The 27,416-nt window shown below is 43.0% G+C and overlaps 1 protein-coding gene across 3 annotated transcripts in view; it reads left to right on the top strand.

Moving 5' to 3' along the window:
- SLC5A12 (solute carrier family 5 member 12) overlaps positions 1-27,416 on the top strand; it is a 262,873-nt gene that overhangs the window by 61,950 nt on the left and 173,507 nt on the right. For all 3 annotated transcript variants that reach the window (XM_085643630.1, XM_085643628.1, XM_085643629.1), the window contains exon 3: positions 17,605-17,656. In XM_085643630.1, the coding sequence (XP_085499756.1) occupies positions 17,605-17,656 (52 nt within the window). The remainder of the gene's footprint in view (positions 1-17,604; positions 17,657-27,416) is intronic.

Below are 27,416 nucleotides of genomic sequence, written 5' to 3'. Positions count from 1 at the left end.
CTTCCTGAAACTAAAAGGTTGTCAGAACTCTTCCCCTTAGGCAGCCATTGATTTCTTCACCAGCGGGCCAAGACTGGTGTCACTACACTAATGCAGGGCTGATCCCCCCCCCTTGCCTCATTGGCTCTCCGTTTCACTAACCTAAGGGCCGTTCTGACAACGTCTTTGGATACAACAATCACTTCCTTGGTCTGAGGTGATATCTTCTTCCTCCAGGAATCGCTTGGTCCGGGAAGAGCTCCTCAGTGTCGTTCGGTTCCACAGCACGGCCTTTCTCTGCAGTCAGGATTTCTCGATGGTCGGTCAACACAGCAGGCTCCACCAATCCAGGCGGCACTTTACGACAGTGCAAAGAGTGGATCCAGTTCTTCCGATTGGAAACTCGCACAGCTCTCCTCGTTGCAAGCAAGACTTGCTCAGGACCAACCCATCTCGGCTCCAGACTATTCGTCCTTTCGAACACCTTGATCATGACGTGATCTCCAGGTCGGAGATTATGACCTTCACCCGTGGACCGATCAGGGAGCGCTTCTCGAACCTGTTGATGAATAGAAACCAAATTATCCGTTAACTGTGCCAGATAATCATTCATCATTACACAAGGTACATCATACACTGACTTCGGTTTTGGTGGACCCCAAATATTCATTGGGCGTCCGAACACGATCTCGTAGGGTGTGAGACCGGTCCGAGAATGTGGTATCGATCTAATTGACAATAATGCCAGTGGCAAAGCATCTGGCCAAGTCAAAGAAGTCGAAGCTTGGATCTTAGTGATCTTAAGCTTCAAAGTACCGTTATATTTCTCAACCAATCCCGCAGACTGAGGGTGAAACACTGCATGAAATTTCTGGGTAATGCCTAGCCCTTTCAGGACATGCTTGATAACGTCTGCTATAAAATGAGGTCCGTTATCACTCCACAACAATCTGCAAACACCATATCGAGGGAAGAATTCCTTCAATAGCATCTTGGCTGTAGTCATTGCAGTATTGTCTTTCGTAGGGTATGCCTCAACCCATTTACTGAAGGCACAAACCACTACTAAAACATACTTCAGATTGTTACAGCGTTCAAGCTGAGTGTAATCCATCTGCAAAACCTCAAAGGGTGCAGTAGGTGTCGCAAATCCTCCTGCTGGAGTTCGTGTACCCTTTCCCGGGTTATACCTCAGGCAAATTATGCAGGTCTGCACTACCCTCTTTGCCGTACTAGCGATCTCCGGATGCTCCCAAACTCGTGTGAGTAATTTAACAATTGCGGAAGCTCCGACATGCGCTAGTCCATGTGCCATCTGAACCATAGGTTGTACGAAGGCTGTGGGTAACTTCCATTTATCCATCTGCTTACTTCTCCAACACCCTTCATCATCTAATTCTCCATCATTGGACCATTGCTCCCGTTCCTTATCGGAAGCGGTCCTCTGTATCTCCAGCACTTCTCTCCTAGCATCATGCCATCTTTCTGTCTGCGACTTCACAACATACATTGCAGTAGCACCAGGCTGCATCGCAGTCTCTCGTGCCACCCGGTCTGCTAAAGCATTCCCTTCTCCAACTTTATCAACCACCTTCTTATGGGCACTACATTTAACTATAGCAATCTTCTTTGGATATGTTAATGCAGTCAAAAGGTTGTGAACTAACTCCCCATACATTATCTGTGTTCCATGTGACGTTAGAAACCCTCTCTCCTTCCAGAGTAGGCCGAAATCGTGCGCTACTCCGAAGGCATAGCGGCTATCTGTATAAACATTCACACACAATCCTGTACTGAGCTCACATGCTCGTGTTAATGCTATCAGTTCCGCTGCTTGAGCTGATTTCTGCGGTATGCGTGCTGTCTCCACGATTGTCTGTAATGTGGTAATTGCATACGCTGCTGAAGTCGTACCATCTGGTAGCTTCAGGCATGATCCGTCCACCCACAGTTCTCCATCTACATCTGTAAAGGGCGTATCCTGGAGATCAATACGACCCTTTGTCTGTTCCTCAGTCACAAGAATACAGTCATGTGCTTTTCGTGCTTCAGACTGAGTTTCCGGGAACGGCAACAATGTGGCTGGATTTAACGTTGCACATCTCTTTAACGTAATATGAGGAGCCAAAAGCGTCAACTCATATCCCGTTAAACGAGCACTGGTCAAATGCTGCGTCTTTGTCTGATTAAGCAGGGCATCAACAGCGTGGGGAACTAATACCAACAGTTTGTGAGATAACACAATTCCCTCGCTTTGGCGTATTGACACAGCTGTCGCCGCAACCGAGCGAAAACACCCTGGTAATGCTCGGGCAACAGGATCGAGTACAGCCGAAAAATATGCACAAGGGCGCTGCTTGTCGCCGTGCATCTGCACTAAAACTGATAATGCGCATCCATCTTTCTCATGCACATATAATGAAAAGGGCTTCGTATAATCAGGGGTACCTTACACTGGTGCTGAACAAAGGGCTTGTCGTAATTGCTGGAAAGCTATTTCACACTCATTTGACCAGGGAAGAGGAATCGGAGTGTCTTTTGTCAAGAGTGCTAACAATGGCTTAGCTATGTGTGAAAACCCCAATATCCATTGCCTACAGAAAGAAACAAGACCCAAAAATGCACGCACATCCTTCTGTGTGGAAGGTACTGGCGTGTCCAAAATTGCTTGAATAAGATCTGGTGTGAGTGCACGCCCCTCCTTAGACAAAAGGTGACCCAAATAAGTCACCTTTGGTCTACAAAATTGCAATTTCTTCCTCGACACTTTGTGATTGTGCGATGCCAAAAAGGAAAGCAAAGATAACGTACACTTCTCACACAGCTCAGGAGTGTCATCCGCCAACAAGATGTCATCGACATATTGTATAAGGGCGACACCCTCAGGCAGAACAAAGGAATCCAATTGCCTTTTCAATGCTTGACTGTAAATACTAGGGCTCTCTGTATAACCCTGAGGGACTCTACAAAATCTATAAGACCTATTATTCAAAGTGAAGCCGAAAAGGTATCGGCTATCAGGGTGAATAGGAATCGAAAAGAAAGCATTTTTCAAATCAATAACTGAAAACGTGGTCGCCGTTGGCGGGACCAAAGTAAGTAACGTCGTGATATCAGAAACCACTGGATATTGAGGTATCACTATCTTATTCACTTCCCTTAAGTCAATGATACAACGATAAACCCTGGTATCGGTATCTTTCTTCAAAATGGGTAAAATAGGACTGTTGCAGCCATTATAGGGAACTTCCTCCATTACTCCCACCTTAATCAAATCCTGCACAATCTGTATGAGTGTCTCCTCCCCCTCCTGGGAAATACGATACTGAGGGAGGCGTGGTAACCCCGCACCCTCCTGGACACTAATGTGGACAGGCGGAATCACCATCTGTCCCACATCAGTATCCGAAGTGGCCCACAAAGAATGAGGGAGGGAAGCTAATGCAATATCCTCCGCAACCACACACATCCGTTCTGTCATTGGGTGATTATCGTTTAATATCACACGTGCTCCAGTAGGGGAGCAGCGGATCGTAGCTCTGAAGTGCTTAAGCATATCAAGACCCATAATGTTGTCGGGCGTGTTCGGAGCAAGCAAAAACGGACAGGGTGCAGAAAAGTGGTCAACATGGAATGCAAGGGGTCGGGAAAGAGGGCTTCGAGAGAGTGTACCATCAAACCCTACCGATGTAACCATTAAGCCAGATGGGGGAGCCCTCGGAACCAATTGTTTGGACAGTGCACTGCGAGTAGCTCCTGTATCAACTAGGAACCGATCAGTAGAACCCAAAACATTTGCTGAAACATAAGGACCCTTCTGATCAACCGGTACTTCAACTGATTCCAACCCCCATCCAACGCAATCCTATGCATGCTGCGAATCATGGTACCCAGGGCGGTCATTCCCAGACATCTGATAATGATGTTGCCGATCAAACACATTATGATGTTGCCGATCAAACACATTAGGTCTATCTCGTTGCTGTACGTTAGGCTCAAAGCGAGCACGATCATTGGAATTCCCTCTGAAATTCGAAAAGCCCCCTCTACCTCTCGGTGGTCCCTGACCACGTCCCTGACGAGATGCATATAATACTGGACAATCTCTAGCCCAATGACCCGACTGTTTACAATACGCACATTGATTTCTATTAACATCTGACTGACCGGAAGGTGGACCATAGAATCCTTCTCTACCTCTTTCGACACCCCGACGAGGCGGACCATATACTTGTGCTAACATCACCTTAGTTTTCAAATCTTTCGATTTCTTCTCCTCATTCCCCTTCGCTTCTTGTTCCTGACGCTCATAATACTGAGCCATAGTCAGGAGGGATGCCGGAGACGAGGTGGACCAAGAACTTTCACTCGCTTTCAATCGAGCTGCTATTCCCGGTAATAAATTCGCCACATATTTATCAACAAAAAGATGTCGACCCGTATCATCCGTAAGTGACTGACCACTGAAATCATGAAATGTCTCCTCAAAGCGCGTAAAGAAGTCTGAAACTGATTCATCAACCTTCTGTTTACATGAGGCTAACATGTTCCAGTCAATCTTTTTAGGGGGGATAATTGTTTTCAATTTAGTCAAGATAGCAGCAGGAAGATCTAAAATAAGCTGGGGTGGATTTTGCGCGGGTTTTCTCTCCCTATCCACATCCTCAATCTCAGACCATTTGGCCTTAAAAGCGGCTTGATCATCCACCTTCCGCACAGATCGCCACATATCCGGTGGTAAAATAAGCCCAAAGAACAAATCTATATCTGCTAAAGTCATAGTACAAGAATTCAAGGCCCCTTCAACCTCTTCGTAAAAGGCCGCTGGATTCTTGCGGGGGTCAGGCAATGCATTCTTTAATGCCATAACATCAGCCCTATGCCAGGGAGTATAAACCCATTATACACAAAATATCCCCTAGCATCGGGGGAAGATATATCTGAACTATTTCCTGCTCCTTTAGGAGGAACATACAAAGGTGCCGCCTCTCGCATCGGTTTAGCATGCACTAGTTCACTCTTATCTGAATGGGAGGTAGATGATTGGTCGCCGCCGATATGTGAATCTGATTGCTCCTTCTCCCCTGCCTGCAGGCGCGCTCTCTCTTTAAGTTCAACCGTCGCGTCCCGCAATGCAAACAGCCGTCGGACCGCATCGGGTACCTTAGAGGGAGAAAAAACACCGTTACGTAATGCTTTAGCATCTGATACTACAGCATCAGGCTCGAAAACATCAGAATATTTCCGAAAGGCAGTAATCACTTCATCCGAAAAAGTTGCAGCAAAATACAGCTTCTCTCTATCCTGCCAACTTTCCAAAGATTCCAATAATTCGGCAAGAGATAGCTTGCCTTTAAGTACACGCAGAGAAATTTTCCGAAGCTCACCCATACGCTCAATTGATAACATGGACCGCGTGTCTACCTTATCCGAAACCGATCCAGAATCCTGTGACCTCGGGGCAGACGCGCCAACATAAGGGGGCGGAGAACGATCTAATAAATAAAAATCATCTTCAAGATTAGTAAGGACAGGATAAAGTGGCTGGCGGACAGCATATTGACCCGAGACTTGCAACCTACGCTCTTTCTCTTGTCTCTCCGCCAGTTCTCTTTCCTCCCGACGCTTCGCTTCCTGTGCTCTCACATGATCATTTTTCCGTTGCTCTTTATCAAACAGCGCTTTCTCACGTTTCTCTCGCTCACGCACTTCCTTCACCCATAACCGTACACATTCAAACATGTCTTGCCGAGCACGCCGTTTACACATACACTGTTCCACATACTCAATCTTACGCATATCAAACGATCCATACAAAGGCCATCGTAACTCAGGATCCTTTTTGGTGTATTTCCTCCACACTGTGCTGTACATTATAGAGGAAAGACCATGCCTCACATACATATCCCTATTAGGAGTCCCCTCTGGGGGGGCTGGAGCAGCTTCCTCAAGATCTAACCGGTTTCCAAAGCAGCAGCACCACTTACGGAGTGCGCTAAAAGCAGGCATGCTCAAAAATAATGCAAAATATGCAGTATTATCAAAAATGGTACTTAAACTTTGCGCCGTTCAGATTTACACAACTCCGGAGAAATATCTCCACATTACCTGCCTATATGTGTTGCAACGCATATATTCTCACAGTAATCAATACAAAATATGACCGGTCATCACAAATCAAACTCAAATAGCCAACCCAGGCTTCAAAACTCGGAGCAAGTACCGTACAACGGTTCTTACCAATCAAGAGTGTCCAGATTCCAACTGCCAAGTTCCAAAATTCGCCCAAACGGCTGTCGCGGCAAACCGACAGAAGAGGTCGAAGTCAAGGACCGGCGCCACCCAGAAGGTCAGTTCGGAAGGGAAGGAAGAAACCTCGGGATGCCAGGACTAAAAACGCCACTGGCAGTGATCACATCCCCGGCCAAATTCCTCACCTTCGTCACGACCAGTCCTTCGAGCATCCGAGTCGCCGATGAGCCCCACGTGACGGGCGCCAATTGAAGAATACAGGCCCCAGCTAGGCCCGCAGAATACAAGGGTTCGCTCTCCTGTAACAAAAGCTAGAAGGAAGTTGGCACGGAAACTGCAAATACAAAGACAGAGTTTATTAACCCTTAAGGGTGGTCCTACAACCTATACAGCACTCTTCAGTATTGCATAGAGTAGCACAAAGAACTTGCGTACACGATCCCCTTTTATACACAACAGAGGGGCTCATAAGTGGGTGGATACAACATGAGGCAAAACTCATTACCTTTTATGGACATTTTCGATACAGAATCAATATGTGGGCGGAGTTAACACATTCCTGAGCCCGCGAAAACATGGTCAAACAAGGACTAACTGATAACATATGTGGTCAAGTCTGGGCATGCGCCAGACGGACAAAGGGGCTATTTATAGACTGTTACTAGGCAGATTACAAGAGCAACTAACGAAAAGAAAGGACTCTTCTCGTGCAAAGCACGTGGAGACATGACAATACAAGATGGAGTCCAGACATTAGTCAACATAAGACAAGAAACATGTTCTAAGGAAGGAGAATTCATGTCTTTAGTGAATGCTTAATCATATCGTTGTTTTAGTTTTCAACAAAAGGATAATTCCGACTTTTAACTCGTGACTATGCAAATCAGGCTAGCGAGGAACAGCCAGAATGGTTACATGTGAGGATTTGTGTAGGTCAGAACATGCAATTAAAAGAGTATAGAACAGTACAGTATTGAGATAGTCACGATATTTCACAGAGGGGCATATTATCAATAAACGGCGATACATATCGCAAAGCGCGCTTAGCGCTTTTTTATTCATCGCCGTCTATCGCTGGAATTTATCGCCCGGTTAGTGCGTTATTAACAACGCGTATCACCGGGGCAACAAAAATTCCAGCGATAGCGGGGATATCGCCATTTGCATGGAACAACGCTGGTTTTCCAGCGATGTTCAGTGGAAAACGGCGATATGGTTGATGATAGGGCCCTGTGGTCTTAGCCCCACAATCCACCTCCCATGTAAAGGTATGCCTTAGTCAGGAATTTAACAGACGGTAAATTCCTGCGTTAAGGCCGAGTTAGCGCTACACCGGACGGGCCTCGTTGATAATATGGCGAAGCCCCGTTATCCATATTTTACACTGAAGTTTTACGAAGCACGCCTACCTTGCATCTCATTAGCGATGCAAGGCGAGGCGGAAAGAAACCGGGCGCTAAGGCAAGGAAACACCCGCTAGCATGTCCTTGTTAATAAAGTGATAAAATTATCGCCGCTTTTTGCCCGCCCCTTGATAATATGCCCCAAAGTATATAACAATACAGCATTAAGGTCCTTTGGGAAACGCAGCGCGAGTGTCGAAGTAGTTAAGTAATAGAGATTTGCTGTCTTGTTTGAAGCAGAAAAGGGTGGAGTTGTACCGGAGAGCCTTAGAGAGTGAATTCCAAATCCTGGGGGAATTTCCTGAGAAAGGGTGTGTCTGGGATGATCTCTTTGTCTTCTTTGGAGGTATGAGTAGAACAAGAAGTAAAGTGGAGCTTCTCAGTGCCAGGCTTCCTGTTCTCGATAGTTTGGCTTCTAGGTATTTGGGGTTCTTTGTATGGAGGGCTTTGTGAGTGATTATGAGTTGGTCCTCACGATATGTGGACTAAGGATGCGGATCTGTTTTTACCGGTCATAATTCTGCATATTATTACAATTTCTGTTGGAATTCACACTCACATTTTCCACGTGCTCTGGCAAAGGACTTTTTTTTCAAATATGTGCACCATCATTTATTGCCATTTTAGTACAATGTGCAACGCCTTTTGAGTGTTATCTGCAATGTTGCCGTGCAAGTGACATTCTCATGGTAGTTTCACTTTTTGATGGTTATCCATAAATAGGGAACATGATGCAATATTCTGAGACAGTTACTAAGGAACTCACCGCCAAGAAACAGTGACAAGACCAAGGATGCTAAAAACCCAAGACGTCATATAAAGAAGAAATTGTGTTGAACGGCAGGTTTTTTGTAAGATGGTTGGGGTATAGCTGACTCAAGCTCTAACAATTCTAAGATTTTAAAAAAGGAAGCACTTAGGTATGTTATTAACAAAACAAAAGAGCTGCCTCTGATGTTCAACAATTAAAGACATTATAAATAGATACCATAATAATTAGCGAAACAAGAAACATTTAAAATAGTCAAGAAAAACATGTGAATTAAATTTCGAATGTTTGTTCCAGCTTTCTACATGCAAAACTGCAAACATTTCACATTAAACATGAAACGAGAAAGAGCATAATGTGGCAATCAGTCAAGCAAGTAGGTTGTTACACTTTGAGTTTCCAGTGTTTCGCGTTGTTATCCTGTACTCAGTCCTACGCACGAATCCACTTATTTAAAACAAGCATTGGCAAAGCCAACAGATCTGGTGCTGGTCACCAATCTTTTAGCTTAGGAAATTCATGTTTTGTTCGGTCATGGTTTTTGCAAAACTTTGGTGTTCAAGAAGGTGTCAGGACCTCATCAATCTAAAAAAAGAAAAATGAATGCAGGCAAAAATCTTTATTGGTTTCCAATAAGCACATTACTATATTGTCCTTAGCACTGAAGGGAACTACTTTGTTTGTGAAGGAGCTCCTTGTGAAAGGACCAAATGCCGTAACTCACAGTGAAGTCAGCCTATGTCTGAAGTGGACTGACCCATTGCCCCATGATGCATGCTGGGATGGGTGGAAGAGCAATGTGAATGACACATGAACAGACTAATGGGAGGAGTCTGGCTGAAAACCCCTATAACTGTCTGTCTAATGCCAGACCTAAAGTGAACATACCCTCCTGAAGATGAAGCAACTAATACCCTGATAAGCTCCTTTGGCAAAGAAGGTGTCAGCTAGCTGCCTTGGCCTCCTTGGAGCTTTGAGGAAGACCCTAAAATAGCTTGCCATTGGTATGCACAGAACAGTAGCACTAGGTTTAATTCTATCTCACCTCGACTACGGCAATTCCCTTTACTTGGCTAGCCCACACTCCGTCATCAAAATGCAATCATCCAAAATGCCACAGCACAAATATTATTGGGTATCTCTAAATCCCAATCAGCACTCCCTGCCCACACCTCCTTCCAGTGGCTGCCAGTAAGCCGTAGGATACAACTCGAAGCGCTATGCTTACATATCGGGCAAAATACAAAGTAGGTTTGCGTTTCCTTCATCACCTTCTCAATCCCCACCAAATCAATAAAAATATTAGTGCAAGCAACTTAGGATTTCTTGCTGTGCCCAGAATCAGAAGAGGCAGAGGTTGCTCGTTCATCTACCTCACCCCTAAACTCTCTAACTCACTATCTTCCAGCCTGAGGCTAGATGACAACGTATTAAGTTTCAACAAAACCTAAACACTCGCCACTCCAGCTAGGGCTGAAAACGCTGGAAACCCGCCTCAGTCACCATGCGCTGTACAAGACATGTGAATTGGAAAGAAAAAAAAATGATGTGTCGCACGTGAATCCTGATTTCAACACAAAAAGGGTTTTGTGCCAAATAAGCACAACTAGTATACATATTTTACACATTTTTACCTGCCCAAATTTTGCTAGGTATAATCTGGTGGAACTTGTGTGTGGAAAAACAAGAAGGCTATATATCACTCCCTGATTACAACTCTTGTGGGACTAGAAATCACCCCTTGCCTGTCGGGACTCCATTTATTGTCAAGCAAAAAAAATGTAAACTGACTGGGGAGCTGGACTTCCTGGCACAAAGCATGCCTTTCTCTGGCCTCAACCTAACAGCTGCATTTCAGATCCTGGGAAAGCACATTGGCCATGTTAGGCCCTCCTTGCCACTCTCAGAGGACGTGAAATGCATGTTGGTTACCTGTGTTAATTCTTTGTAAAGCCAAAAGTAGAAAAGGAGTGACATGCTTGGCTTTTTTTACAAGGTATGCCTATCTCTGGCCTCTACCACTGTCTGCATGACGCCTGCTCTTAGCAGCATATTGGGGCATTAATCTCAAGCTGGGGTAGCTGGACAGTAGGGTTCATTTTGTCAAGTGTAAAATGGTAATGCAATGGGTGCATGGTGTCCTGGTATAAGCCATGCCTTTGAAAATGTCACCTCTGGACCGCAGCATCTATTGTTCTATTCAGTTCAGTGAAAGAAAAACATGGTTTCAGGCCTATATCTGTAGCCTGACTGATGCACTTTAAGCCTGCAGTGTGGCCTGGTAAAATAAACCTTTCTGATAGGTAAAAACCTCTCTTTGAAATATTCATAGGTCAGTACTATGTAAGTCTTGTAGCCCACATGGCAGGGTGCATGGTATTTAAAAGTGTATCATGTACAAAATCAATGTTAACAGGTAATTACAGTGACTGGCCCTAAAAGCTGTTTTTTAGGTAGCTGGCCTATGTAGAAAATCCGAACACATATTAATATACTAATGTTGTATCTCAGGAATGGCCCCACCTAGAAAAACAATCAAATAACTATTTCAATAGATATTAAAAATCCAATTCAATTGTAAAGTTGGATGTTTGAAAAATATAAAGGAAAAATAACACTTTTAGAAAGCTACCCTTTAGCAACTTGAACTCTCAGAGGCCAATTAGCATAAGCCCCTGCCAGCTCCCAGCCTTTGTTCAAGCATGGGAATAGCTGTGAAATGCCTCCTTGGAGCAAACAATAGGCTGACCTGAATGGGATCACTCATCTGATATCAACAGAATATTCCGAGTTGGGGCTGTCGGCATCCTGTTGACACCACACTATAAATTCCTGGATGATGGGTCTGTTGGGCCGCATGCTACACTAGGGGGGGCATTTAGGAACAGGATACCAAGACAATTCTTGTGTATCCTCTGTCTAGCTGCTGGAAGACCAGGCTTTTGGTCAACCAGATGGCAGCCTCTGCATTTGTTGTAGTTAAAGTTCATGCTTTAAACTGAAGTTTAGTGTTACATGTGGGAGGTCACTTGTAATTTACCTATGGCCGTCCCACACACTCCCCCAGGCCTCAAAGCCAAGGTTTAGTGTAGCTGAAAACTTTTGCCATCTTGGAAAAACCCCGGCATGTGGAATTTGATTGCAGAAAGGCAATCATCTCCACCCCCTAGCTAGTGCCTGCCTAACTGTGGATCATATCACAGCACTACTGGACATGCAAACGGATATCAGGTAGACTAAACCTGCTGCATTGGGCATCTGTGACCCATAAGATGGACCTAAGGTGGTTGGACCCCCTATTCACTCAAAATTCAAGGACAGTTAAGACCTCCAAGGATCATAAGGCTGATCTCCTGGGTGAGGACATTTTTACAAAGAATCGTAGTGACCAGTGGCACTGAACCTGGACTGGACTTTGCTGTGCCCTCTGCCTGACACTTTGAAAGTCTCTATGTTCTCCGCCTGAGGTTCTGCCACCCTCAGAAGTGCACTTGTGTTGTTGCTTGGAGACAGTTTTAGCATTTCTGCTCCAAAGCATCAGGGCTTCAAGAGGACTGACTGCATAAAGTATCCAACCGGCAGTTCCATAACATTGGACTAAATGAAAGGTTTGTCCCTGTTAGAAATGGATGTCTCTAGGGACCCATGCCTCTAGTCAGGATACGGGGATTACACACCTGATATAACCCCTGCTCACCCCCTTGGTAGCTTGGCACGAGCAGTCAGACCTATTTCAGAGGCAATGTGTAAAGTAGTTGTACATAACACACACAGTTACACAGTGAAAATACTACAAATGGACACCACACCAGTTTAGAAAAATAAAGTTTCTTTATCTAAACCAAACAAGACCAACACGACAAAGATCCAACATACATAAGTCTAAATATCACTTTTAAAAGAGCTAAAACAGTTCAGTCCAAATATAACTGTTGATTCATCTTTTTTAGCACACAGTACCTGTGATGCATCAAAATCAAATGATGAAAACAGATGCAGGGGAGGTGAGGCACTGGAAAGCGCAGTGAATATCTACACCAAAACAGAGCTAAGTTAAAAAAATGTGTGTACCGGCCCAAAGTAGGATTGCACAGATGAGTGGTGTTTTTGCACTATTGTGGAATGAAATTTAAAGCATTGTTACTCCATTGTTTTTCCGGCATTACTGGGAGCTTTTTGGCTAGCTAGACTAAGAGGCAACAGGTGACATATTTTGGCAGGGACACACACCAAAGAGCAGCTGTAGCTTCATCTTACAAGGAGGATGGGGTAGGCCACTCTTCTAAGATCATCTTATAACTTTCAGTCCTTAGTATTTTTTTCTCCAGAAACAAATGATTTGTAGCAATGGCTTAGAGAATGTGGAGATTAACCCACATGCATGTGTAAGATTAGGGTAACTATCTGACTTTAAGTCCCTAGGGGTACTGTTTCCCGTTGATCTTCTCACCTACAAATCATTGTTTCTGGGTGTGAAAAAAACACTACAACACAGAGAATGATTAGGTGATCACAAAAATCTTCGGGTCTGGAACAAGAGTCTATAATGACCTAGAAGGAGGTGGTCACCCTTTGCTCAGGGTACCTCAATCTTTTGAAAGGTTAATTTTATCAGACCAATTTACTGAAAATAATTCCTAGGTTGAATATTGCAGCACTTTGACCTACTATCTACAGGAGAAACTCCGCTTAGATGTGGATGGCCTGACCACAAAGTGAGAGGTTGGGGTGCAAAGTTGAGGAGAACTGTGTGAATACTGTAACCGAAATGTAGCTACTATCAGTTTTTTGTCTAGAAACTACCAACAATCACTGATTAGCAGCAGAAATGTGTGCAGCCCTTGACCACTTCAGTAACAGAGAGGCAATGCTCTAGGGAAGTGGTGCTTTGCAGATTTGGGGGCAGGTATCTGCACGTATCCTGGCTGCAAACCAATAAAACTAAGAAGCCCTTTTAAACAGCTGTGCCCTGTTGGAACACAGACAACAGCAACCTTACAATAACAGGTTTTTGATCTTCCTATTTGCTACAAGAACAATTATTTTGCTAGTCTGCAGTTCCCTTCCAACAAAAGTTTGAAAATATTGACCATCTCAAAACCAAAGGGGATGATGGACATGTTGAACATTGCAAGCACTTTGCCACTGGATTCAAGCTAGCCTGGCTGATGACAGCTGATTAGCCACATATGGCCATGTCTGAACTGGGGTGGCGGAGTGAGCTAAAGAATGATGATGAATTAAACCCAGATCAGTTGACTGGGGGTGAGTGCTTGCTATGTTCAACACTCCGTCCATCATCCCCTTTGGTTTTGCTTGTTCGCCCTAAGTTGGCAGGGTATGCCCAGACGTGGGTCCCTTGCTCACTTTGCCACTGGATTCAAGCTAGCCTGGCTGATGACAGCTGATTAGCCAGAAACTGGTCCCAGGATGCTTGTTTCCAGTCCAGGGTAGACATTGCTTGGCCGTTCTGGCTGGACTGTTCCAATGAGGCACAGGGTCAGACTGATTTGCATATGGCCATGTCTGAACTGGGGTGGCGGAGTGAGCTAAAGAATGATGATGGATTAAACCCAGATCAGTTGACTGGGGTGAGTGCTTGCAATGTTCAATACTCCATCCATCATCCCCTTTGGTTTTGCGATATTGACCATCTCATCATGTAAAGGCTGTGTTTTATTATATAGTTCCTTCTTTGGTATGGTTGTAAATTTTTCTTAAGGTTGCTTCCAGGTTGCATCCAACATGTACCTCTGAGACTTAACTCGGCATGCTGGTGGACCTGTGGACTGGTATTTCCACAGGCACAAAGTGAACTGCAATGACTAATATATGAAAAGACCTAAGGACCCATAGGTCCTTGTCATGCTGACTCATAGCTTGGAAATAAATACTACCACAGGAAGAGATTGCAGCATTGGACAGTGAACTGATTCATCAAATTGAGACTTGGGTGTTACAACTGCCAGGCAAAGTTGCGCTGGGCCTTTTCTATTTTGCTCTTAGTTAATGTCAGAATATCACTGTGAAAACTTCTGACATAAATATTTTGTCCTAAATATTAATGACAAAAATATCACATTTGGTACTCTGACTTCTGTTCATAATTGCATTTTAGTAGGGCAACTGTAACTGCACAAATGTTTTAGGCAGTTGCACAAAGCTCAATTATGAGAAGCAGACATAAAGTAAATATATTTCCCTCTTTCATCTGACTGTCACAAGACTTAATAATGAATTTGTAACTCCTGTTAAGAATTTCCTACAAACTGCAAATTTACAATGTTTAGGTAAATATGTATGGCAAATTAATTCAAAAGATTGATTTTAACTGCCTACCTCATCTACATTTAGCCACAGGTGTCACACACAGACACACTCTCTCTCTCTCTTTCTCTCTCCTCCCCCCCCCCCTCCGCTGAGGGCCTTTCAGGAAAGTAAAGGGCTGTGTTCAGTAGGGATTGTGAGCATTGACTGAATTCAAGCTGTGTGCACAATGGGAACAATTTGGTTTTTTTAAGGTTGCTATAATTAATTTTTTGGATATAGGCATATCAACATTTTTCAAAAAACATTGATGGTATGTGAATTAAGATATATATAAATTGTTATTAATTGAAACTTATTCTTTGTTAATTGTTCTCTATGCTGATATGTGATTTTACTCATTTTTTTCTTCTGTGCCTTTACAGAATTTTGTGTTAATTTTAAATGTTGAGGAGTTTTCTTTGCTCTTTAATTGCAATATTTTGTTCAATTAACGCTGTTTTTCTTTAAAATGCTTGCCAGTTTACGATTTAGGGGCCAATTATGATGTCAGTCGGAAAGGCTCCGAACGGGTTTTGGGTTCTCCGAATACTATTCAGAACCTATGTTTCCGACTGAATCGCATTCATTTCCAAACGACCGATTACGATGCAAGGAAACCGTTCGGGCTGTCCGAATTGGTTCCTTTTAAAACCCTTTACCAGCAGTATTTCTTGCAACTGTGATCTGTGTTGTTTCCACTGCAAGCTTCTTTAGACACAAAGAATGTATTCTTTGCACATTGCTTACTTTAAAAAAACTGAACCCTATTTTGCAAATTCCATAGTCTGTATTCTGTGAAAAACAGTCATTCACACTGTCGAAGTATCATTCTATTTTTATTGCAGATCAAATGTAATCATAATACCCATCAGCATACAAAGCCAATTCAACACTATCTATAAACTATATAAAAGAAAACTCCGTAATCCATTTGTGGTAGAATTGCCAAGGGTTTTAATCTCAGTAAACAATATCAAGGCCATAACCAATATAGTGTACGGAACAGTTTTATAACCCTGCTTAAAATGCAAAAATGTGCCATTATAAAAGCCTTGTATGATTGCGGTTGTTTCGACGTCTGGTGGAAATAAAATGGTATTGTGCTGATCTACGAGAGGCACATCTTTAAATAGATAACAGCAAGCAGGCATTCAAGATATGCTCCACAGAAGTGGTACCATATAACTACATTTTAAGATGTGGGATGTTACTCTACTTTTAAAAAAGAATACAAAGATTACCTTGTGGGCTTGTTCTAGAGGTTGCTATCTAAAGGGGGTACATTCTTTAAAAAAAAAGCCTTTCTGGATTATTGATCTAAGAAGGATCTCATTCTAAATACCTCAAAAATAAGGTGATGCTTATCAAGCCCACTCCCCTCCTTTGAAAGAGCCATAAGGTCTAGGGCATTCCCCTGGAATGGATTCCTGAGTATGATGACTTGGGGATTCCATTTAAGGAGCAAAACAGACAAGGATACCACTTGTCTACTACATACTCCCAGGGTAATTATTTCCCTCAAAACGAGAGATGGGTGGTCCTGCTGATCTATCTGCAAAAAGCTGTGTCTGCTGCTTCAGATGGGATTGAGTTATGCAGATGAAATAGACTAAAAAACTTCAAGTAGTAGAAAACAACTTTCTTAGGAACCTGTAGACCTACGACACGGAACCCCATTGGCGCCCTTCTTTTAAGAATTAGGCATGTCCACTTCTGAAACCCAGGCTGCCTTGAACCCTGTGCTACTGTATTCACGTGCACAGAAATCCGTGTGTATCAATTTATTTAGAATTAATCCAAAAAATGGTTGCTCTCTCTAGAATGTGGGGTAGAAAGTTGAACCATGTTCACGATCTTCTAGCCCAGCTACAGTTAGCTCATTGGTGGACGGAACAAGTACTAATGGTCCCTGGTTCAATTGAACTTGTCAAGAAGCGGTACTGGTCCTGTGTTAAAGGGGATCTCAAAACTGAGATTCGAGAAGAAGGTCTAGCAGCAAATGACTTTGCCCGCAAGCTGACTCCTGGTTTCGAGAAGTATTTAGATAGATTATATCCGGAGCTGAAATCTTCTTTATATCTATGAATTAGATTGGGTACTTTCCCCACTAAGATGTATCTAGGAAATTAGAAGGTGTGCACTTACAGTGATTGCTTAGTAGGTGGTAAAAATGCTGTGATGCACTTTATGGTGTTTTGCATAAAATTTACCCAGAAGCACAGATGCTGGTTACTCCCTCTTTTTAGGATTAAGGGTACCCAGCTAGCAAGAAAGCCATGATACTCTGCTCTCGGGCAGATAATCCTTCAATTGCTATCACATATCACCTTCTTATGGCCAGTGTGACCAAAAATCAGATGGCATAGTTTTAGCATTCAATGAGGGCATAGAAATACGGACCAGTTGTTTTATTGGGTAGTACACTAGTATATAAGCATTTGTCGAGATTTGATCATACAGTAATAATATGTATTAGCTTTCATATTGAATGTAGTTCATGATTGTTTTATGAAAAGGCCCCGCCATCAAGTAGGGTCCTTAGGTGATTTTTGGAATACATTTTTAATGCTGTACAGAGTTGGGACTTTATTGATATTCAAATCATGGTATATTATATGGATTTTTGTTTATATATTGTAAGGCTATTGCTGATCACAATTAACTAAATATACAAAATGATAAGCTGGCCAGCAATCCTCATGTAAGGTATCTTATCCATATTATCAGAACAACACATCTAGTTTTGCCTCAATAGATGTGTTTTAGGTAGTCTTGATTAACTGTGCACAACTGGAACTGTTAAAGTTTAATCATTATAACATACCTTCAGAAATATGTGAATGCAAAATGAGAATGTTTCATCCAAGTTTCAAGTTTTAATTTGCTTTTCAGATTCTGTATACAGGAGTTGTCGTGTATGCGCCAGCATTAGCTCTCAACCAAGGTGAGTTTTAAGTTTACCGTTCTGGGATACAGTAAACAAATTAAAATATCTCTTATATAAGTGGGCATAGAAACGAAAAAACAGATTGTGGTAAATATTTCATTACCGGTACTATTTTTTATGCGGTAAAGTCTAGTAAGAATAACTCAGTAAATATAAGAGGCAGAATCCGTGGTATTAGAGGTTTTAAAAGGCTTTATTCCTATACAAAGGAATACAATTCGAATTGTGGGCTTCTATTCCATCACCACGAAAGTTCAGGAAGGAAGGGCATACATTATTGACAGGTAATCACTTTTATAAGAATTACATTATAGTGTAACAGATGCAGGAGGCGTAACAGTTGATAAGAGAGATAAAATATGCATACGTAACCAAAAAAGGCGTAAACATGGGTGTAACTAAAATACGTCATTAAACATGATGTCACAAATGGGTGGATCCATAAGAGAATCCTGCAATGTCAGCAGAAATATTTGGCAGAGATGCGCGCGCAGCCGCATGACGTGTGATTGACGTGCAACTAGAGGGTGAAGGGGACTTGACATTTAGCTCTACATGTGGAGACAAAAGTCTGGGGGTTATGTCAACCTAATCCCAAATCATATCTGATATCCTATGTTTAAAGAACTGTGTTATCCAAAAGGAAAGGTCTCTAGGATAGAATCTATTCTATACTGACTGTTAGTACGTGTACAAGCGTCTAAGTGTCTACATGAGATGCGAGGGGGTAGGAATATTCCATGGTAACAGGGCCATGAATTACTTGCATGAGGACAGCGAGGCCTGGCCCTTTGCACGGTAGCTGGAGGAATGTTTACCTAAACTACTAGACAGGAATGCATCGGATGAGGAGCGGAGTAGATAATCTTGAAGGTGAAATACAGTTTTTGGCAGGGAACAGGCTGGATCAGGCACCGTTAGCCGCGCAGGGAGTAGGACAAAGTTCATAGATACAGATGCAGGCTCAGACTGAAGCTTTCAGAGGCAGAAGGCAGGAAAAGGCTTGATGACAGAATTCAGGGCCTACTCGCCTGAATCTGTAAAATGAGGAAAGTGAACCACATTAAGTCGGTGGCCTTTCATACTTAGGAATGGAATATCTGACCCATTCATGGCGGATCTGAAAGAGGACATATTGACGGTGGACGCACATGTATTTGCGTCTTCAAAACTGGAACTGGAGGGAACATACATGTACTCATAGCATGCACATGGAGCCGTTGGGGTCTACGATAGGGGACATAACTGATCACAAAATTCATATTTCCTCATTCCCTCCTTGTCCCCTACGGACCCTCAGGAGATATCGATCTTCATCAATCCATCGATCTGTTCATATAGCATCATTTGTTCTTCTTTCTTCTTCCGGGATCTTGAGCGAAAACGTGGATGTGGGATACACGATGTGGCACACAGACCACAAATCGCTGGCCCACATTGTAGACATAAGCAGCAACTGAATAGTATGAGAAAGCCAATACCTAGGAAGGATAGGATTCTCCATCCCCAGGCTGACAACACGCCCCAGAACCAACCGGACCAAGTCCAGGTGCCTGGACTCTGGTGTATCTGGCTTATAATCTTATGAAGGCGGGTTATGGCTTTATATACCGACGGCGAATTTTCTGGTATGAAAATGCAGCAACTTGATCCGATGACCCTACAAGCTCCGCCCCTATCGGCCAGGATGACGTCAAGGACAAGGCGATTTTGAAGCACAACAATCCGCATAGCAGACTGCTCTTCTGTTAAATTGCCTAAGGCGAAATAGTTTCGTTCACTACTGCTTCAAGGGTTCTGGTTAATCTACGTATCAGCTTACTATTAGTGACTGTACCTATATAGGGAAAGAAACCTTTATTGAAATCTGTGTATTTTTCCCATGCTGTTTCAGTGTAATCGACAATTGGGAGATCTCTCTGCTGTCTATTGTGTACTAAATGGGTATTTCTATGATAATCAGGAGGAGCTAGAAAAACAGGTGGTAGAAGGAATGCTATGTAACAGGTACCATCCCAATCTAAAGGTAGACATATATATGCGGTCTGGCCACATATGAAGTAGGAATGATGGGAAGCTCTAAATGTAGACTTGCCTTGGTCACTGAATTTTATTACAGTGGTGCATTTACTATGGCCCATGTGTACGGAACCATTCTTTTGTACACATAATTCCCCTTTTACTGGGAATACTGACATGGCGGGCAAGATTGGTGTAGCTTCGGATTCAACGTTCAGGATCATGAGGTTAAGTGTAAAATTACCTAATCCATATACTTCATTTTCTAGATCAGTTCCTGTTCTTTTGGGAAGTCCCTCCTTGTTAGGGTAGCAGACTTTAAGCAAAACTAGGTTCAGGTTTCCCCATACCCAGTTGTCTTGATAAACTGCGGAATTTGAATCTAGGGAATTAATCAAACTAAACCATGCTCCACAGAAGCCATTGTGTGTGAACGGATATGGAAAGAGGGGCAAAACTCCCTTATAGTTCTGATAGGGAGGGAGTCGGCCACATATCCAACAATTTGTGGCATTGCTGGTCTGATGGGAATGATGTAACATACTAATGAATGTGTTGTTGCGCAGCGCAAATCTATAGGACAACTCATGCGGAGGTAATTCGCTAAAAGAATGTTCTGCAGTTACATTGTAAGCACGCTTAAGAATAGGGTAAAACATATGCAATAGTACCTTGAAAACGATGATCAGAAGACTTAGAAAAAACAAAATTAATAGTGTTACTGTGCAGTGACTACGAAGTGATTTACAATACGCATGCTTTTTAAGCTGCATCTGTTGATTTCTTTCTCTATTCCGGTCTAGAGGATACATGTCAGAGACGAATTCAACCGATTCACCTTGGAGAGGACTTAAACAATCAAATTGTCTGACTTGCTAGACCTTAATTTTAGTTTGTAAAGTTCTGGTTTTGACTGCTCAACCAAGGGGAGCTTTGAGTCTGTTTGTGAGGGAATACAAGGTTGAGTATTCACACTGGATGGTAGTCCATAAAATTTCTTGATATGACTCGAGTGCAACCACCCTTTGCGTCCCGCGATCTTCACGGCTGTCCTTGTAGTTAATAGAACTAGCTTCGGCGACTTCCACCTAGGCTCCAGTTGGGTCTTCCGGTCGAAATTCCGGACCAGAACCAGGTCACCAGGAACCACGTCATGGGGCTTCCCCTCAGTATTATCGGGAAAAGCTGCGGCTACCTGTGAACGACAAGATTGTAGTGCAGACATCAAGGAAGCCAGGTAATCTGTCAGCATATTACAGTCAACATCAGTGATTTTGCGAGGTACAGGCGTCCCCCACATATTTGGTGGTCTACCGAAGATCACCTCGTACGGGGATAGCCCTGTTCGAGAATGTGCTACCATTCTCATGTAAAAGAGCGCAACTGGTAAGGCTACTATCCAATCGACACCTTTTTCCCTACATATTTTGGACAATCTAATTTTCAGGGTTTGATTATGACGTTCCACGAGACCTGCTGCCTCGGGATGTCGGACACAGTGGAATTTCCATTGGTAGCCTAACAAAAGGGAAACGTGTTTCATTAGTTCGGATGAGAACGGCTGGCCGTTATCTGAGTAGACAACACGTGGTAAACCGTACCGTGGGAAGAATTCTCGAACTAACTGTTTGGCAGTAGTCGGGGCAGTGTAATCTGAAACCGGGTAGGCTTCTGTCCAACGGGAAAGAGCACAGACAACTACAAGAACATATTTGAATCCTCGACATCGTTCCATCTGGATATAATCCATCTGGAGGACTTCAAAAGCATGATCGGGAGGTTGAAATCCACCCTGCTCTACGGGGATGCTTTTACCTGGATTAAACTGACAACATATCATACAGGTACGAACTTTTTGTTTAGCTGCTGCTCGCAAGTGTTTGTTGAACCAAATGTGTTGAATGCTGTCTAGCATAGCTTTTTCTCCTAGGTGCGCTGGACTATGTATTGTATTAATGATGACTTGAACCATGGAGTCGGGAAGAAACCATATAGATTTTTCCTTCGTCATCCATCCTTGATCCGTTTGGATCCCTCCTAATTCAGTCCATTTCTTTATTTCTTCTGGTGTAGCATGTGTCTGTATGTCAATTACATCAAGGGCGGGATCCTTAACTGTCATGCAATGTGTTGGTGTCGGAACTATTGTCTTTGTCATGTCAGTTGTGTGAGTCTGATTCTGAGCAGTCTGTTTAGCTGTTCTGTCAGCTAGGTCATTACCCTGAGAAATGATATCGGTAACTTTTGTATGGGCTTTGCATTTCATAATCGATATTGCAATAGGTAGATGAATCGCGTCTAATAGGGCTTGAATGAGGGGTCCGTGTTGGATGTGGGCACCGTGAGAAGTTAAATAACCTCTCTCTCGCCATAGTACGCCGAAGTCATGGACGACTCCGAATGCATAACGTGAATCTGTGTATATGTTGACTTTCTTATTTTTGGCTTGAATACAGGCTTGTGTCAGAGCGATGAGCTCTGCTGCTTGAGCTGACAAAGTGTTAATACGATTTGTTTCAATGACTTTAGTGTCTGTTGTGACTGCGTAAGCGGCCACTAACTCTCCTGTACTTGTTCTCATACATGACCCATCTACATACAATGTCAAGTCTGGATCTGACAAAGGGATATCTGTCAAGTCTTGTCTGGGTTTCGTCGTGATAGTAATGACTTTGACACAATCATGTGCCAATGGATCTGTTCCGCCTACTGGTAACAGTGTGGCAGGATTTAACGTATTACAACGTCTGATTTCTATGTGTGGCTGAAATAATGTCAATTCGTAACCGGTAAGTCTCGCTATAGTCAAGTGTTGTGTTTGTGTGCGGTTCAAGAGAACCTCTACTGCATGTGGTACTTGTACTGTCAGTTGGTGTCCTAACACTATGGCATCACTTTGTCTGATTGCTAAAGCTGTTGCTGCCACCGATTTCAGGCACGCAGGAAGAGCCTGAGCTACTGGATCTAATGTACTAGAAAAATAAGCACATGGTTTGTGTGATCCTGCTTGTTCCTGAGTGAGTACTGACAAGGCAGTACCTTCGCGTTCTGTAACAAAGAGTGTAAACCGTTTACTGTAACATGGTGTTGCTAAAACAGGTGCTTGGCATAAAGCTTTCTTTAAGCTTTCAAAGGCGTGTGTATGTTCTTGAGTCCAAGGGAGGACAGTCGATGTGGCTGCCTCCTGTGTTGTTAACTGGATGAGTGGTTTTGCTAGAAATGCATATTGAGGGATCCACTGCCTACAGTATGAAGTGAGGCCTATAAAAGCCCGCACCTCTTTTTGTGTCTTGGGTGGTGGCATGTTAGCGATTAACTGGATACGGTCGGGTGTAAGCTGCCTTCCCTCCTTGGACAGCGAGTGCCCAAGGTAAACAACTCGCTGGACACAGAATTGCAGCTTAGAAGGGGACACCTTGTGCCCCTTGTCGGCCAGAAATTTTAAAACCGTCAGTGACGCTTTTTCACATTCAGGTTCGCTTCGGGCGGTGATCAGCAGATCATCGACATATTGAAGCAAGGCAGTGTTAACTGGCATGTGGATACTGTCAAGTTCTCGTTTCAGTGCTTGGCTATAGATGCTGGGGCTTTCTGTAAATCCTTGAGGTGCGCGTGTGAATTTAAAACTTCGTCCATTTAAACTGAATCCGAACAGGTATTGACTTTCCGGATCTATTGGGACGCTAAAGAAAGCATTCTTGAGATCAATTACAGTGAAGAACGTTGCTTCTGAGTCAATAGCTGTTAGTAATGAAGAGATATCTGGGACCACAGGGTATTGTGGTACAATACATTTATTTAATTCGCGCAAATCAATAACTAATCGATATACTGGTGGTGCTTTTGGATCCGTTCTTTTAAGAATCGGAATTATCGGGGAATTACATACATTGGAGTCGGTTTCGACAACCACTCTTTGTGCAATGAGCTCGTCAATGATTTGCAGCAAAGCCACAACAGCATCGGGTGGTAACTTATATTGTCGCATTCGTGGTAGTACTACTCCTGTTTTTAGTGTGACTCGATATGGTGTAATGTTCATGCAACCAACATCAGTGGGGCCTTGTGCCCATAAATGTGAAGGTAAATTCTGTAATCGGTGATCCATGTCTCTGGACACGTAGTGACCTTTGAAGTCACGTAGAAATAGTCGTACTCCTTCCGGAGAACAACATATTATGGCTCCTAGAGCTTTCAATGTTTTTATACCTAACAAGTTTTCTGGACATGATTTAGTAAGCAATAAATCTGTAGTACGTGTCAATGGACCAATCGTAAGTGGAAGAGGTTGTGTTACGTCATTAATTATGGGTTTTCCTGAGAATCCAAGGGAAATATTCTGTGAGCCTGAGAGGGGTGCCCCTGGAACTTCACTGCGTCTTATAGCTGTTCTGCTTGCCCCTGTATCAAGTAAAAACTTTCTGTCTTCCCCTAATAGTTCACTATGTACATAAGGTCCCTCTTGGTCTACAGGAACCTCAATAAGGGGTAAGCCAACTTCCCTCTCTAGGCTATTTCATGTGTATCGCTGATAATCGGGATAATCTGCTTGTGCATACTGATACATTTGTTGTGTGGTTGCTTGTGTTGCAGCAATAGGCTGCGCTTGTGGTGGTGCTACGGTCTGTTGTGGAGCTCCCTGTTGCGGAGCTAGTTGTTGCGGAGCTAACCTAGGTTGTGCATGCTGAGGGATTTGTTGTTGATTCTGATCCTGTCTAGGTGGACGTGGTCTCTCCTGGGTTCTACCTGTAGCAATATTATGTTTCAGGACTGGACAATCGTGTATATAATGACCTGGTTGTTTACAATAGTTGCATGTCCCTTTCGTAGGACCTGCGGAATCACCCTTTTGATGACCATTAGCTGGGACTGACTGAGCAACAAGCATTTTCATTTTTGTATCTTTCATACGTCTTTGTTCGTGTTCTTGTTCTTCTCTAATTCTATTGTGGTGATATTGTAACATCTGTAACATCTGTGATGGGGTATTACCTTGCCAGGTACTTTCGAATTTCAATACTCTATTCTTGACTTGCAGCAGAGAATTTTCAACTAATTTTGTCACAAACAGATGTGGATATGACTCACTACTGGCTTTTATGCCACTATTTATACCAAAACATTTTTCAAATCGGGAATAGAAATCACTAGTGTCTTCATCTGGCTTTTGTTTACAGGCTGATATTGCACCCCAGTCTTCCTTTTTCGTAGTTAATAAACGTGGCAGTACCTGCACTAGTAGTCCTGCTAGTGCTGTAGTCTTTTCCCCAAGTCCTGCTCCTGCAGCTCGGGCCCTTTCTTCGTTTTCTAATGCTGTCCAATCTATCTTTTGGTCTCCCACCTCCCATTCCTTTTCTTTAAGTTTCTCATAAACACCAGCGGGTAATAGGACTTTTAATATTTTCATAATGTCGGGGTAGGTATACTCTCCCATGAGTAACATGTCCTTTATTTCACGGTGGAAACCTGCTGGATCCTTGTCATGGCTGGGTACTACTTTCTTCATTTCTAATAATTCCAGTTTAGTTATAGGCGTGTACACAAACATGCGCGTAAAGTTATTACCGTCACCTCTGATTGGGTGTACTTCGCGTAACGGGTTCTGTCTATCTATGTGATACATTTTCTTCCTATGATGGGAACTGGAACGTGTTCTGGGCATACGAAAGTTAAATATTGGTTTCGGAATTCTAGAATCTCTTTAATCAAATCAGTACCTGACCTTCTCCATATATTGGTGAGTAGTTCTGTCAATATGTCAGGTAAGGGTCCTGGATCGGAGTGTTGGCTTTTATATAATATAAGGAGGTGTTGAATCATGTATATACTAGCTAAACGCTGTTCGTATGGGTCAAGATTCAGAAACGTGTGTGCAAGTACATCATCATTATAGTCGCTGGGACTGTCAGCCCATTGTACTGCTGACCTAGCTAATTCTTGTTCGTCCATGGAATCGAGCATATGGTACCCCTTTCGATCTCGGAGTAATTTATCAGCGGCTTGGAATAGGTGCTCGGGGGATTTTGTATTTAACATAGGATTTGGAAAATGTCTATTATATTCTGGACGTATTGGACGTATCTGATCATTAAAGCCTCTAGTATTATTATGGGGTCTTCCTCTACCTACGTAAGCTATCGTCTCCAATTGTTCTGAATCCTGCTCCTCCTCTTCTTCTGATTCTACTCTGTCTGTTTCTCGTCTTTCTTTATGTATTCGTTCTACTTCTTTGCGGATCTTTCGACACATGGCGATTATACACGCCTGTCTATCATGTTTCTCTTCTGATATGTTCTGACCCCATTTGACAAGTTTTTGCATGGTATCGTGATCTGCCCCGGGCCTGTCTTGATTCCTAATTACACAATTTATGAAAAAACGTAGTAGTTGTCTTTGTACATCCACTTTCTGGTATTCCATAGCTTCGTTAATACTTTCTGAACCTCGCCCTGTTTGGACAAAGCGATATATATTGTCTAGGTGTTCAACCATTCCTGGTATCGTCATTAAATACAATGTAGCTCGTCGTATACGTAGTGATGATATGAGCAATTTGTACTGTCTACCTGGCACTGGATCGTATCTACAATCCACAAGCTGTTCTTTAAACATGTCGGATGTCGCTAATTGGGGTGTACGTTGGAGTGCTAAATCTCTAAGGGTCTGTTTATTTCGCGGCGGGGTGGCAAACATGTCTGTCGTACCTCCTGTAGCACCATCTGAGGTGCTAGGCACAAAAGGATTCGTTGGACGTAGGATAGAGATTGTAGATGTGGGAAAAACTGTAGACACAGACGGACCTGTGGGAACTTGTGTAGGAGGTTGTAGTCGCGGGGATACAGACGGATGCTCTTGGTGTTGAACACCATCGGCAAGCGGTGTGTGTGGTATGGCATTAGCATACTCGGGAGCTACGTCGTCTAAATAGGAGGAAAGGAAAACGTCCTTTGCTGTTTTGGGATGTGTTTTGGGATGTGCTTTTATCGGGAGCAATGGAGGAGTTAAGTCTTTTGGTATTTCCGGGGTAGCCTTAGGTAACCCTTCGGCCAGAAGAGGATACATACCATTCATAAGAGTGTTTCTTTGTCTATCTACTTGTTCTGAGTTTACTCGGGTACCTTCCTCAATTAATAGCTTTTCTCGGGTTTTATTTAAATTCTCTCTACCTTTCTCTTCCTGTCTGAGTGCTTTTTCTGTACGTCTGTATGATTCTTTACGCCATAATTCAATGGCATCTTTCTGTGACTGTCTGGCTTTCTTTTTCCATAATTCTTCTTCTACTCTCATGATGCAATCTGCATCCCAGGTCCCCGCTGCGGGCCATCTCTGACTCTCTGGTAATTCTTTGGTGTAGTCCACCCATAAATCAAGAAATAATACGGCATCTAGGCCATGCTTATGATACATAAAGTATCCTGGAGTGTCCCTAGGTGGAATGGGAACAGCTTCTTCGAGTACCCCTTTTCTGGTTTTGATCTGTCTTAGTTTCGAAAAGAGCGGCATTTTTAGACCTTATTACTAGAACACACTTTATACACAACACAATAATGAACAGTCATTCACACCACAATGTATAGAACGTATTAAAACATTTAATATTTAACAGTTTTAACGAACAATGATAACTAATAGAAAACTAGTTACTGACATAATACTGACACTAGATAATACTTATTTATATGCAAGACATACTATATATACTGCTAAACAGTACAGATACACTGCTGAAGCAGTGCAG

The sequence above is a fragment of the Triturus cristatus genome, chromosome 3_1 (assembly GCF_964204655.1).
Source record: "Triturus cristatus chromosome 3_1, aTriCri1.1, whole genome shotgun sequence".
NCBI classification, from domain to species: Eukaryota; Metazoa; Chordata; class Amphibia; order Caudata; family Salamandridae; genus Triturus; species Triturus cristatus.
This window is presented reverse-complemented; position numbering and strand designations above follow the sequence as displayed.